The following is a 15,822-nucleotide window of genomic DNA, read 5'->3' as shown; positions in this document are numbered from 1 at the left end:
GCTTATGAAATATGTATAAAGTGTACAAGTAGTGTATACTTTATATTAAAATATACATATAATGTACATATAATATACACAATATATACACTAATTATATTTCGATCGTGTTGATAAACTATTAGACTGAATAATATATATCGGTAATTATCCCTATATTCTTTCCCACTCCCACCCCCACCCCTCCTCTATTTTCTTTTCTGTAACCCCCTCTAGTAAACAAGAGCAAGGAAAAAATAAGTGTGAAATGATGTCACTTGTGTGTGTGGTGGTGGTGAATCTAGACTAGACATAGTAAATTCAATCGAACTCATTCGATGTCCTATATATAAATATGTCGGGTGAAAAAACTACTGCTCATTAAATTTTAGATTCTAAATTTGATATTTTTGTCATACTTGAAATGTCTGAAAGCCAAAAAAAAAGAAGTGAGTTGATTTGAGGTAGAGTGATCATCATTTCACCAAACAAACAGCGTCTAATCCCCACACACTACCTTAGCTCTAAGACAAAGTAATATAATGGCTTTAAAATAAAACTTACTATATAGTTTTATAAAGCAACCAACCCCTATTCCTAGTTTCCCACCAACTCTCCCATTTTTGGTCATTCATCAATGTCCATGGTGATGGTGGGACACCTCTTTCATTTTATAAAAAAAAAAACAAAAACAAATCAGTAATCTGATTTAAGATAATTAAACCATAACTGTTTTGCATCTATAATGATTTGCACTCGTCCTAAACCAAATCAAATCATTAATCCCAAACTATATATTACTGTTTACTCCAAACACCTTTTCACAAACCACAAGTGTCCATTTTATTTCTTTGTTGTACCATGTGATATATTATATTGTTGACCAACCACAAAACAGTTTGTTTTCCTTACCACCCACCCAAGGGAGGAGTTACTAATATTAACAATTTATTTAATATATATAAATAATTTATTCAAAACACAATAATTATATGAAGCAATCGTAGTTATTTGAACTATATCCTAATATAGTTCAAACTTCAAACTCAAACCACATAGAGAAATTATTATTGGAAGTTGGTGTTTAAAAAAAATGAAAATGAATTTCACATAAAAGATAGAAAAAATCATATGCGATTTACATTTTTCGAGTGGTTTGCGAGCTATAGCACATGAGTATCACAAAGTGTTCACCACAAAGTACCCACTCGAAGACAGATGCTATGACTGGTTTCCAATTTCCAAAATGTAACGATGGTTATGTGACAATATTTCAATCTAGGAATGTGTATCGATTCATTTTTCCTTTCGTGTTTTTTCTTCTTTAATCTTGATCAATAGGTGTTTGACACGTCAAATGATGGTGGGGTAGGAAGGAGATTTAGCGTTTTAAGAAACAAATTTACTTTTTGACGAGGTTTACTTAGTGAAAAGATAATTACTACTTTATGTTAATTAGTTTTAAGGATAAAGTTACTAATGATCAAGATTACAAATTGAAGGGCCATATTAAACTTTAAAGCTGCTTTGGAAGAATCTTGAATTTTGTTCGTTGTGTTCTTTTTCTTTTTTCGTTTTGTGTGTGTTCCAAAGTTTTTTTTTTTTTCATATTTGGTGTTCGAAATAAGCCTTGGAGTCTTGACTAAATTCAAATTGCACATTACATGCCCCATTTAGAGTGGACTCTTCTAACAAAATTTTCTCAATATTCATGATTCAATCTCGAAATCTCTAATTACGGATGAAGCTTGCACCACGTGTTGGTGTGTATTCCAAGTTTGATTTGCAGTGACAGGGTGGTAAAAGAGAGGGGTGGGGGTGGGGGTGGGTCATTATAACCACATGCTGTGTTGGATCCATATCTTTTGCCATCTTGACTTTTTATCAATTTCTTTAATTTTTAATCTATGTCCTGCAAATTTCTCTCCATAATGGAGTATATCTTTACAATTAAAGACATAACTTTTTTTTAATAATTTGATAAACATATATATTTACTTGTCGAGTAACCCCTAGATTAGTGTTACACCTGGATTCTGTCAGCTTCTCCTTGTTTAGTTTTGCTTTTAACTAAGGAAAAATTATATAACTAAGCTAACATTAAATAGTTAATTATGCTACATGACTATAATTTTAGTTAATTATAAAAAATGGATACTGTTTAAAAAAATGGTTATGTGGGATCCACCTATTTGTATGGATCGTGTGGAATCACATTATTCCTATTATACAAATCTATTCATAACCTCCTAATTGTCATAAACCCCTCAACTTGAAAATTTTGAATCAACCTCCTAATTGTCCAAAATCAATCCAGGTAATTTTAATTTTTTTTTAACTTCCATCGTTTTTTCATTTTTTTTTATTTGTGTAACTTTTCAATTTTCCCCAATTTTTCATCGTTTCACTCATTAATCTACGATTCAAGAGCATGAATACAATAAAAAATGCAAGAATATTTTCAAAATCAGGTCATCGACCAGTAATACAGCTTGTTAAAGACTCCCTCCCTATACCTAGTGGAGTATGCACTAATCAGGAGAGTTGAGAGTAATTATCAATCACCAAAAGATTCACGACTTTATAAGATTCGTATGCAATAGTATGGATACATTCTATGTTTTCTTTTCTTTATATTGTGATACAAAACTACGTTTTCAAAAATATTCTAGAATTGAATGTATTTAATTCACTAAGCCTAACAAATTCTTTAAATTGTATTTATATGTATTTGAATTTGAATAATTTGCAAAAATCATAATCCAAATCCAAATCTTTAACATGAAAAAGAAAAAAGCAATTCAATATCATTAGATACCAAACGTAAGCCCAAAAACAAAGACATGAAAATTGTTATGAAAGAAGAAACGTACAAATGAAACAATTGTTTTTTTTTTCATAAATAAATATATATTTCTCATTTTATGGATGTTGTTTGATATCCAATTTCTTCCAATAAACTTTTACCACAAAAACATAAACACAAAATTAAATTAAATAACGCATAAGAACTTTTAAACTATTGTCTAAGATTCCTTCGTTTCATTAGATTAGCATTAAAAAATTGTAGAAAAGTTTATGGCACGCTAAATTCATGTATTCGGTAAAAGAACAAAGATAAAGTAGGGTTAGTTTTATCACAGAAAATACAAGGGAAAAAAAAAGGAACTTGACAATAAGAGACATATTTGTGTATTTTTTGCTCTGAAATAGTTTCATTACATCAAATACGAAATAAAGAAAGGATGTGTAATATTCAAAATCATAAAAAAAAAATACTTATGTTAAAAGGTGAAACCTTAAAGGAGGTTTGTGAAATTATCCTTTTTTTTCCAGTTAAGTTTGGTGAAACAGAAACGTAGGCGCCCGTAGGCCCTAGTAATGATGTATGGGGTTAAAATCGTGAAAAATAATAGATTAACCGAAAATGCAGATCATAATTTAACTTGTTCAATTTTTAGTGAAATTAGATCAACAAAAGTCTGAATTTTAGCCAAAGAATTTGGCTTTAATCTCTTAATATCATATATAGATATAATAAGAAACTTTTAAAGCCAAAATTTTTGGACGTGTCAATTTATGTTTGACCTTTAGGGCATCAATTACAAGCTCAACCACTCCTTATTTTAAAACAATTTTCCTACTTCTACTTTTTCTTTTTCTTTTTGTTTGGGAATATTAATTACTTTTAACGAGTGTATGTGACATGTAATAGTAAACTATAGCTAGGTAAAATAACAAAAAATAGAGGACATGTTAAAAAATACGATTGGTAGTGACCAAAATGAAGCTAATTAGTAAGGAAAAGAAAAAAGTTTTACCCAATATTTATACAAATCAATTAATGCATTGCATAAATATGATTAGTTAATATATATTCTTACTATAATATATGAATTTATAGAAATTATATTATTATTACTTTATTTGTTGCAAACATGAGCAAACCACATAATACGAAGGCCTAGACTTTTTTGATGAAAAAAAGTGTGAAATGTCATGTGTAGTAGTACTGTTGGACAATATTCTATATTCCCCTAACTAGCTAATTGTCAATTATTCAATGTAGCGATCGATATGAATCGATTCGTTTCCGTTCATTTTTCTGTCAACTCAATCCCAAAAGATAACTTACGAAAAGATTATTCAAATCTATATAAGCAGATTGCCAATTAATTTTTCAATTAATGTGAGACTTTGGTCCACTATAATATCCCTTCACACCCAGAAGAGAAACTAAGTGTAGGTCTGGAGCCCAAACAAAAATGAACTTATCTCTGATATCATGTAAAGATATGACACCTGAGCCTAACTTTTGAGAGAAAGATTATTCAGATTCATATAAAGGCCCCGCTTGATTTACCTGACTTAGTCTTGAATCTTTATCAATTGATATAGTATTATTTACATTTATTTTCGAACAATTAATATAAATGTATAATTGCACATTCAATCATTAAACTAGAAGTAGTAAGCTATTCATATATAATTTTATGTATAATCAACGTATATCAAATTAAAAAAGTAAACAATTAACTAAATCCGATCGATTATTTGTATAAATGTGTTTTCAAAGGTAAGAAGAAGTAACCTTTAATGAAAGACAACAAGGTTATATATACTTTATGTTAATCAATTCAAGGATAATATTAACAATAATATATACATAAACTTGAAAGTTCATTAAACTTTAAAGAATCTTGAATTTTGTTCGTTATGTTTTGTGTGTTTTCCAAGTTTTAGTTGCAGGAGACAACGTGGAAGAGAAGAGGGAAGTTTTAACTTTTAATTTTAGATCATTATTATTATTTTTACAACCCACATGATGTGTAGGGGTCCATTCTCTGGCAATTTTCACATTCTTATAGACTTTATTTAATTTATTTATCCAGCAAACCTTGTAGCTTCTTTTATTATTTTTTACCTACTAATGATGAACTATTTAAAATATTGTCATGAATTGTAGTCAGAGTAAGGTATAATCAGAAGCACCAAACCAATGTACATCCTTTGCAGTATTTATTGATTATTTAGTAGTCTCTCTATCTCTAATTATTTGTCCACTTTTGAATTAACACACCTATTAAGAAAGTAATTATTGACATAGTGAATTTATCATTTTATCCCTATTAATTATGAAATGGATGGATTAAATTTAAGATTTTCAAGAAATTGTACCATTTTCAAAGTAATTAATTGAGGGTATAATAGATAAAATTATTTTGTCCTTTCTTGATTTGTCAAATAGACAAGTAATTAGAGACAAATATAAAAAGAAAAGTGAACAAGTAATTAGGAATAGAAAGAGGGAGTAGTAAGTTTTAAGGCATATCATTTATTACTATTGTTGGAAAATTCAAGAATTTGTATGACATTTTCACATTGGGCTTGGGAAAACAGGATTATGAAATGCGAGAATATTGAAAATACGGTTAAACTTAACACAAATTATTCGTTTCATTTTTATGTTACTGATAATTTTAAAAATATTTTTTAATTTGATTAATTGAATTTAAATACATTCATATTAATGTAATTGGAGTGAAATACACCTCTAAATTTTTGTTAAGTTTAAGGGTATTTTCAACACTTTTATTGACTTTTTATTAAGAGTCTTATGCTCTTACAAAAGTTTAAAACCACTTGATATGTCATCTGGTAAATCAAGAGTGTGTCAGTGATATATTTAAGTTTAGTTAGTCTGGATATTTTTAATATTGTGAATAGTTTAAGGACAAAACTAATAATTTACACCAAGTTCATAAATATTTTCAATACTTTTTTGACTACTCGCTCTATCTCAAATTATATATAGAATACTTTTTTTTTTTTTTTTGAAAAATGATCAATTATATTTTCATTTATCATTCGGCAGGATGGTGAATGTGCTCAACCATTGAGCAAACCTTACTTGTCTTCTCTTTTATGTGTCTCTTGAAAAGCAAATAATTAATTAAAAATAAATTTTAACTATTTTATTTTTATCTATGTCTTAAAATCATATAATCATTCCTCATTAAAATTTATTTTATTGAGGTGTTTGTAGTCTTTAAAAATAATTATTATTAATATTACAAATAATTTGAGACGAGGAAATACTGCTTTAATAATTATTAGAAGAGTTTAATGTACTCTCTTCATTTTAAAATAAGTGAATTATTGAGTCTTTTTTCATAATTCAAAATAAGTGAATTGATCAAAGTTCATAAAAATTATTGAATTTTTTTCCCCATTTTTTCCCTCATTTATATCTTTTAAGTGATAATTTCAAAAGAGTTAATTGCTTATAATTTTACTTTGAATAATTTATATTTTCAAGAATAGCTTAAGAATAAATAAAAGGGTAAAAATAAAAAATGATATTTTAAATATTTTTTAATGAATATATTGCCTTAACAATTCACTTATTTCAAATGAAATGGAAGGAGTAGTAATTAGCGCTAGAAGTTTCTATCTTCTAACTAACAAGCGTAAATGCTTGCTTAGACTGACAAGGCCTTAGTTATAGGCTTGCAACTAATTTGTATAATCGGATTGTAGTAGAATGGTAAGTACTTTTCATTCGTAATTAGAGGTTTTGGTGAGTCCTTTTGATTTCATAATTATTTTTGTTAAGGAACGTTTTACCCCTTAATGTGAATTTTCTAACGCGAATTCAAATTTTGTCAAATTCTAATATAGATCCCAGTCATCAAATATGGAACCGGAAAGAGAAGAAGTTAATTTGTTTAGCTTCCTTATGGATTTCTTTACTACCATGTCCTATTTTTCTACTTAGTTTAGAATTTTAATAGGTTGTAGGGCTTTTAACCTTTTTTTTTCCTTTTTATTTAACGTGATTTAAAATCTATCTCGTTCTAATTGAACATTTTCAATCACCGTAATTTTCTATCTATGAAAATCATCGCGATTTTATAATTACGAATTCGAGTGTCTGAAGGCCGACTTCAGACATAACCATACCACATCTCAAGCAATATTTTCTCTTATTTTATCTTCATCTCTACTATTCTCATCTATATCAAATATGATCGATCATCTTCGAATAACTATAAGTTTTCTTGTCCATTTATATGCTTAGGGTTTATTTTAAGATTCTTAATAGTTAAATTTCCCAATTTTGGTAATTGAAATAAATATCAACACTTAGGTGATACCTCCCCTCCCCTTCTAATTTTTTCATACATAAAAAATTTAGAAGAATTTGAAAAGGGACCACCTAGATTGGAAAACTTAGAGTGCAATAGATATTGATAGAATTGGTGACTTTAGGGTCACATGAATCATACAACAAGGTCACATGAGCATATCATGTATAAAAGCACTAGAAAAGAAAAGAAGAGCAGATTCTTATATACTTCATAGAGACGCAAAATGCCCTTCACATGTAATACTCCTTTCTTTCATCGAATATATAAATTTATTACATATACATAAATATTATCTCATATTTTTAATCTTAAATAAAAGTGAAATTTTCGAACGAGAATTCAAATGAACATCTTCGTAGACGGGAGGTTCCAACATAACCTCGAGAAGCCTAATCAATAGTCTTACTAAGCATAAATTCACACAATTTTGTCTTAATATATTCAATTTTCTATAAATTCTAATATATTCAATTTTCTATAAATTCTAAGAACTTCTATGTAAATAATTTGAAAGTTATGATGTTTTTTCTTGCATTCATTTGTTTAGTGTTAATACCAACTAAGCTTTATACTCTCTCTCCCTAATTACTTATCCACTTTTGAATTGACACACCTATTAAGAAATCAATTAATGACATAGTAAATTTATCATTTTACCCCTATTAATTATGAAGTGGATGAAAAATTCTACATTTTTCAAAGTAATTAGCTATTTAATTGAGGATATAATAGGTAAAAAGAATTTGTCCTTTCTTAATTTGTCAAAATGGACAAGTAATTAGGGACAACTATAAAAGGAAAAGTGGACAAGTAATTAGGGACAAAGGGGGTATATTTTTAAAAAATATCTTCTTTTGTATTATTAAATATTTCTTAACCACTCATCCTCCCCATTAAAATAGACAAAATGGTACTACTAACAAGTGATATTTTAAACTTAATTGATTATAATCCTTAATCCCAATCTTATCTTTAATTGATTACTATCACTTAAAGCTCAAGACAAGATTTCAAAAAATTGTGGCGCAATAAATGACCTAACTTGAATTTGCAATATCTTGAAGAAAAAACCATAAGAGGAAAAAGAAAAGAAAGGATTACCCTCTGGTATCATATTTAATAAATATATATATATATATATACATATCTCAAATTACTTAAAAAATTATAAATCAAGTTGAATTAATTCTTTGACTTTTTTAAAAAATAAATGATTTCATTGTCAATTTTACTATCGACAGATAACGCACATAAATAGAAGATGCAACAATTATAACATTTCACATTAAAATTCTACAACTGAGATCTGAAAAAAAGATAAAATAACGTATATAGAAAAAATGTTTTCAAAATACCTTCGATTCAAATGAAAAAGAAGAAGACAATGAGCATAAATAATACATTTTATTTATAACTTTTAAGATCGCGTAAAATAGGAAGTGTTCAAGTAAAATTGTAGGAGGACATTCTTGTAAAAAATAAAATAAAATAAAATAAGGACCCACCTACCGACACGTGCCTATCCAAGCTGTGCACATGCTTTCACCCCCCACCCCCTACCCACTCCCCACGCCCAAAAATTAATTAAATTATTAACAAATCTGGCGGAGTAAAAATTCAAAAAAATTTAAAACACCCTGAATAAATCTCTCTCTCCTCTCTCTCTCTCTTATTCACACACACATACACATAGTAACGTTCCTAATTTCCCCATTTTCCTCTCTCTCTCTTTCTCCTTCTCTATCTATCGTAGCTCCCAAGTCCCAACAAACACTCACTGCAAGCAAAAAAGCAGAGAGTAGTAGATTCAAAGGAAGCACAAAGCCCACCCTTACAAAAAAGCAACAAAAAAAAAACCTTCTAATTCAGTCCTTATTAGATCTCTTAATTTATTCCTTTCCATTGACAGAAGCTGAGGTGAAGAGTTTTGAGATAGAAAAAAAAAACAAAGAAGAAGAGGATTTTGTTCTGGTTTTTGATTTTTTTTGTAGCATTTGTGGTTAGCACAAGAAGGAAAAGTATGGAGAAAAGCACTCCAGTTCGAAAATCACACACTAACACTGCAGATCTGCTCACTTGGTCGGAAAATCCGCCGGAAAATTCCCCGGCAATCGGTTCTGCTGCTTCCGCTGCCCGGTCTCGTCAGGTGAGAATGATTGTTCTGAAAAAAATTAGAATATTTTTTTTTACGCCTTTTTTGATTTATTTTTTTTCTGGAGAAATGGCAGCCATCCGATGGGATCCAAAAGGTAGTATTTGGTGGTCAAGTGACTGATGAAGAAGTTGAGAGTTTGAACAAGAGGTGAATGATTCAGCTTTTGCGATTATTATTTATTAGTTTTTGTCTTTTCTGTTTTCGATGTATGTATATTTTTTTAGTTTGTTTATTTATCTGAGCATACGAGAGGACATTAAATGCTTCAATGAACAATAATAGTACGGAGAATTTGTTTGATTGTTCTTTTTTGGTTTGTTTTCTTCTTATTTTTTGGATTTATTCTTCACGGTTTCAACAATGCATTTTTCTCTGTTATTTTTTGTTCCTTTCTGGTCCTGCTATTAATTTGCTAACAAGTCTCAAATAGAGTAGAATTGATTTATAATGATTTGTATAGTCGATCTTAACTAGTTTTGGATGAAGTGTTGTAGTAGTTGTGTCTATTTGACAAACAATTTCGTTCATGCAGTCAGATCTGCAGTCAACAGTCTGTGTGTTGCAATTGGTAAAAGTCGAGTTCCAGCATCTTATAGATATATCTTTATCTCCATAGTTTGTTATTCAGATATTACACTAACTAAGTCATTTACTATTAGACAATCAGCGAGATGTTTGATTGTGTTAGTCATGGTAGTTTGTCCTATGAAAGGTATTTTTCGCCTCTGTTATTTTGAAATGTCCTTTGCAGAGGTCCTCCAAGAACTACTTTTTTCCTGCTTCCATATTATATGTGGATCATGATTTATGTTCTTTGTCGTGCTGTTGTATAATCATGGTGTCTTGATGTGTCCTGGTATATTTGAGTAACGAATTATTGGAATGCTGCAACTTGTCATTTGTTGCTTAAGTTGTATTCTATAAGCTGAAACTGTTTGGCACTGTCTCAGGAAACCGTGTTCCGGTTATAAACTAAAGGAGATGACGGGTAGTGGTATTTTTGTAGCTGATGGAGAAAATGGCAATTTAGAATCTGACAGTGCTAATCCCATCCCAAATAGAAGGATGTATCAGGTACACTTCCCAGTTTATGGTATCTAAGTATTTATCAATTCATCATTAATGGTCTTCGCAGCCTATGTGCATATCGCACCAAATAATCATCTATGGACTCCATATGATCTATATAACCTCACGACGGGACTCTTACACGTGCCTTTTGTCCCCAGCAAGCTGTATCTGGTATAAGTCAAATTTCGTTTGGTGATGAAGACACCGTGTCTCCAAAGAAGCCAGTCACTATCCCTGAAGTGGCAAAACAGAGGGAACTAAGTGGAACTCTAGAAAGTGAGTCTGAGATGAAGTTGAAGAAACAAATTTCTGATGCAAAGACCAAGGAGCTTGTCGGACATGACATCTTTGCTCCCCCACCTGAAATTCAACCTCGTCCATCTACTGCTCGTGCATTAGCATTAAGAGAAAGCATTACCATTGGAGAACCTGCACCAACTAATGTATGTACATCTATCAATTTCTTTATGTTCGCTCTATAAACTGCATAATCCCACATTCTGTTTACCCAATACTTCTTAGAGTAGCTATTGCAGCTGAAGTAGAACAGTTGAAATAGGAAAAGATCTGCAGGATTCAGATCCCGTCCAGTAGAACTATTCTTAGTGTTAGTGGACTATCTGAATGGTTCCACTTCCACAAGAAACTGTTGGTTACCTCGTTTGTCTTCAAACTTATAATTAGAGAGAGTATCAGTGCATGTTATCAGGCTTTCTCTAAGAAATGTTGGCATAACTATGCTTATCCTGAGGATGGGTGAAGCAAGCAGTTTCATGCTCCTATGCTTAACATCTCTCGTCTGATTTCTGATTCCTTCCACCATTTATCAGCAAAATATGCTCAGCCACATTTTTGTTCTTCATCTTTTCTTGGTCTTTTGTCAGGGTGATTCGTCTGGTGACGAACAAGTGGTCAAGACAGCCAAGAAGATTCCTGAAAAGAAACTTGCAGAGCTCACAGGAAATGACATTTTCAAGGGAGATAATCCTCCAGCATCAGCTGAGAAGCAGCTGAGTTCAGCAAAGTTGCGAGAAATGAGTGGAAGCAATATATTCGCAGATGGGAAAGTAGAATCTCGAGACTTCTATGGCGGGGTTCGCAAGCCTCCAGGTGGTGAGAGCAGCATTGCATTGGTGTAACTTGCTAGGTCTAACTCAATTTACATCATTAATTGTGTTTCCCTTTTTATCCATTATTTGTAGTTGGGGTTTGGTTCTGATGTGATTTGACCAGTGTTCTGGAATTTATGTCCCTAGGATCTTATTTGACATGTCAACCAGAACTAAGAACTTTTGGTTAATTGGGTTGTATGTTGTTCATAAATCTCTGTTTCTGGTGGACTTTGTTTTTGTGATAATGTGTCATCTGAGTTCAATTAATTAATTAAATAGTATTTGTGTCCTTTATATTTTCTGGGCTTTTACATTTCGTAACATCACTTTGCTGTTTGGACTCACACTTATCTTAAAGTGAAAAAAAGTTAACCATTATATAAATACGATTTGGTTCTAAATTTAGTTGGCTTTTGGACATTAATTTATGCTCGAATTGTCCTTTTTTTAAAAAGTTGTGTTAAATGTATGCTCGCTAGACGCTTGTATGGATTATCCATGAAATCTTTGTACTAAGACAAGTTTGAAGAAAATAAATGCGAATAGACAATTGTTGAAAGCGACTTCGTTGAGACAATTCTTTTCACTTGGAAAATATTTCGATGGAATCTTATTGTATTTGGTGATTTGATGGAATAAACAAATATTTTGTGGTTGGAAACAATATAATGCTTTTCTTATTTTATGACATTATAGTTATTGTGAACGTATAATATCTAATTTAAATTTGCTCTTAATCTAAGTTCTCTTTCTATTGATGTTCTTTGTGATGGTTTTGATGGGTCAAGTGATGAGAAGATGAATATTAGAGTTAGTGTTAACGTGTTTTCAAATTGGGTGAGTGGATTTTTTTAAGTAAAATATTAAATAGGAAGTAAACTTTTAATTATCATAAAAATATATTCTACCAGCCACATAAGATAATAATAAAAGTGGTGACATTATACTTAACTATTTAAAAGCAAATATGTGTCCAAAGTTGGATGACAAGGGCAAATATATCAAAAAAAGAATATGACGAAGTGTAAATGTAACCCTTTTCTAATAATATTAAGGGAAAATATGACCCTTTTCCGTAACATAAATACCATATCTGCCTTTTCAGTGTATATTTACTAAGAAGGGAAAACTTTTTTTCCTTATTTCTTGATTCTTAAATATCTATCCATTAATATCAATTCACATAGTTTGATATACATGTATGAAGAATAATTTATACAGGCATACACATTTTGAAGGAAAAATCAACACATGTATATTGTATATCATTCTTAAATTCTAGTATTAAATAACTGATATATAATCAGTTATACATTATAATATATACACTATGATATACAAGGATAACTTGTGCAACATATAAATCAGCCCATATGTATCGTGCTAAAATTTGTTAAATAAGCAACATATTGTAGCAACCAGTACATAAAAATATGAAGAGAGGGGATAACTTTGTCGCGGATCTTTCTTTGCTTTACTTGGCTGATTGTCCATATAGAAATTGAAAAATCGGTGACTGTTGAAAAATCCCCCAAACATGGTATCGCTAATGAAAGTAGAGAAAATAATAATGATACTCTATAAGAAACAAGATTTTTCTAGTAGAAGAGAGAACGGCTAGTTATCTAATTTACAAAAAAAAAACTATATAATGCCAAATATTTTAATTTTTTTTTTTTATTGAAGCTATCAAATGCCAAAACGTAAACGTAAGCTATTTTGTGCCAAATTTCAAGTCACATTATATTACCATGCCAAAAAATTCGAGAATTTTGTCTTATTTCTCATTTGGTATAGTGGTTTTGGAATGCCATAAGATTTAAAATGTTAATTTGCTCGAGAAGATAATTTGACAGAGACATATATATAATCATATCAATTTAAAGTTCGAATTCTTAGATGTTGTAAAAGTTAGCCTTTTGCATATATTTTAAGAAAAATAGTTTTTTCGGCACGTGTATTGTACATGTATGTATGTGGAGTTAAAGTAGTATAAAATTATGTAAATTAATAATAATATTTTAAAAATATTTTTGTAAGTAATTATACATCAAGAATAAAGTGCAGTTTTTTATGAGTTGTTAACGTAGATGTTTCAATGATAACTGTCTATTGAGATTAAAAAGATTTAAGATTATCTCAATTTATAAAGATAAATTATCAAAATTTAAAATTAGGTACATATTATAATCAAGTAGTATAAAATTTTATAAATTAATATTAATATTTTAAAAAAATATTTTGATCAAGTGATTATATATGAAAAAAATGAAGTGCAAATTTTTGTGAATGGCTAATGTGGATGGTTGAATGCTGATTTGTTTATCGATGTCAAGATAATTTCAAATTATATTTAACTTAAGAATATGGATTATCAATAATATAATGATGCACATATTAATATGTATTTTTTATGTTATTTGATTTTGCTTTAGTTTTGAAATTTTGATAATAATATTGTTTGCAATAAATTTTAAAGTAATTGAAAAATAAATTGTAATTACAAATAAAATATGAAGAAGTATAATTTCTTTGATAAAACAATGTGAATATCGAGTACAAATCTGTTTGTTCTCCTTATGAATATCCAAAGAGTTCACGGGATATTCGAGATTCTTATGTTTATGAATAAGCAAATGTTTATGGAATACTTTGAGATTTCTTTGAGAAAGACAATATTTAATGTCTTCGTGATTTCTTTGTGAATACCAAAAAATTATGAAATATTCGAGATTTCTTTGAGAAATAGAGTACAATATTTGATGTCTTCATTATCTCTGTGTGAATACTGACGAGTTATGGGATACTCTCGATAACTTTTCAAAGAAATATATGACCTTTCATATATGCATAAATTAAAAATTAGGGTGAATTAGCCTCCAAAAATCTTAACTGAAATTATACACACTTATAGAGTCTCAAATAAGGTTGAATAAAATCTGTAGAGTCCCACAATTTTTTTTATCTCTACGGATATATCTTTAGCTAGCAAAAAAAATAATATTGCGCATACATAGTTTCATCAATTATTTACCCAATTTTTTTTGTTTCATGGAGGTTAGACATCTTATTGAGGAAAATGTAAATACACTTTTGAATTTGACTGGAATTTATGGTGACAAACTTAATCTTTGTGTGTAAATACACTTTTGAATTTGACTGGAATTTATGGTGACAAACTTAATCTTTGTGTGTGACCTATTACCCTCCAAAATATGAAAATTATTTGGATATAAAATTGTTATAGTCTAACTAGTATTCATATCCAAATACAACTCTATTTTACTCTGATTTATTCATAAGATTCAAAAATATAGTCTAACTAGTATTCATATCCAAATACAACTCTATTTTACAAATATTATAGTACTATTTGTTTCTCAAATTTCACAATTTTTATATACAAAATTTTACGATTTCAAAGGTCAATTTTTTTTTTTGATAAACTTGGAAAACTAAGTTTGAAGATGTACAATTATTTCCAGCATTTTAGCTTTAACGCAGAGCAGAAATAGACACTGCGAAGACTTATTTCTATTACTGGAAATTTTCCGTGATCCGACACACAGTACCTACCAAAATTATATTTGTTTCAAAGTAGAAACATAATATTAATAATAATTTTAAAAAAGATCGATTACAAATTTAATAATTACTCTCAGGACAAAATATTTCTAAAACTATGCTACAACTACTAGCATCTCAGTATAGATTTTTAATTTGATTTGATATTTTAATAAATGATTTGTGCTTCTCCGATCAAAATTTATGTAACACTTTTTAACTTTTTGAGATTTAAACTATATCAATTTATTTAAAGAAGAAACGAATAGTTCCAAAACTCAAGAATCTTTCTCGGTAAATAAATATTTGTATAATTTTCTTGGATATAATTTGGAAAAAGTTTTTGATTGTAAAAAGTTTTACGTAAATTAATTTCTAACTTCTACTAAAGTTCAACATATTCAAATTATACATAAATACATCAAAATCAATAAATGTAAGACACATTGCGAAACAGCTCGACAACTACTGATGTAGTAACGCTACAAAGAGGCGGAACAATCAAGATTGATTACTAATCCCATGTTGTAATTCCTGAACCCCATTTTCATATCCAAACATAATAATGTTTTATTAAATTACATATAAATAAATAAAAAAATACTTACATATCAAACATTAGAAAGCTATCCTCCGAGTGCCCTTAACCCCAATCCGCCCCATCATTAGCTCTTTAATTCTCAAAATAATATGAAATGTGGAATTGTGGATCCTCAAATTCAACCATTACACGAACTTCTAAGTGGGGAAATCAGTCGAACAAAATGCACCGCTTGACAACTACAGATAT

At 29.4% G+C, this 15,822-nt stretch overlaps 1 protein-coding gene across 1 annotated transcript; it reads left to right on the top strand.

Moving 5' to 3' along the window:
* Positions 1-8,779: 8,779 nt before the first annotated feature.
* LOC125855318 (uncharacterized) lies at positions 8,780-11,762 on the top strand. The gene is made up of 5 exons (XM_049535031.1): positions 8,780-9,276; positions 9,359-9,432; positions 10,236-10,359; positions 10,515-10,799; positions 11,241-11,762. The coding sequence occupies exons 1-5, from the start codon at positions 9,151-9,153 to the stop codon at positions 11,493-11,495; spliced, it is 864 nt and encodes a 287-aa protein (XP_049390988.1). The 5' UTR covers positions 8,780-9,150; the 3' UTR covers positions 11,496-11,762.
* Positions 11,763-15,822: the final 4,060 nt, after the last annotated feature.

This window comes from Solanum stenotomum, chromosome 2 (genome assembly GCF_019186545.1).
Source record: "Solanum stenotomum isolate F172 chromosome 2, ASM1918654v1, whole genome shotgun sequence".
Taxonomy (NCBI): domain Eukaryota; kingdom Viridiplantae; phylum Streptophyta; class Magnoliopsida; order Solanales; family Solanaceae; genus Solanum; species Solanum stenotomum.
The sequence above is the reverse complement of the archived record's forward strand: the minus strand, read 5'-3'. Positions and strand labels throughout refer to the sequence as shown.

Coding starts and splice junctions, on each gene's coding strand:
- LOC125855318 (XM_049535031.1), top strand. CDS start 9,151: ATGGAGAAAAGCACTCCAGTTCGAAAATCACACACTAACACTGCAGAT. Junction 9,433..10,235: donor GTTGAGAGTTTGAACAAGAG/GTGAATGATTCA, acceptor GCACTGTCTCAG/GAAACCGTGTTCCGGTTATA. Junction 10,800..11,240: donor GAGAACCTGCACCAACTAAT/GTATGTACATCT, acceptor GTCTTTTGTCAG/GGTGATTCGTCTGGTGACGA.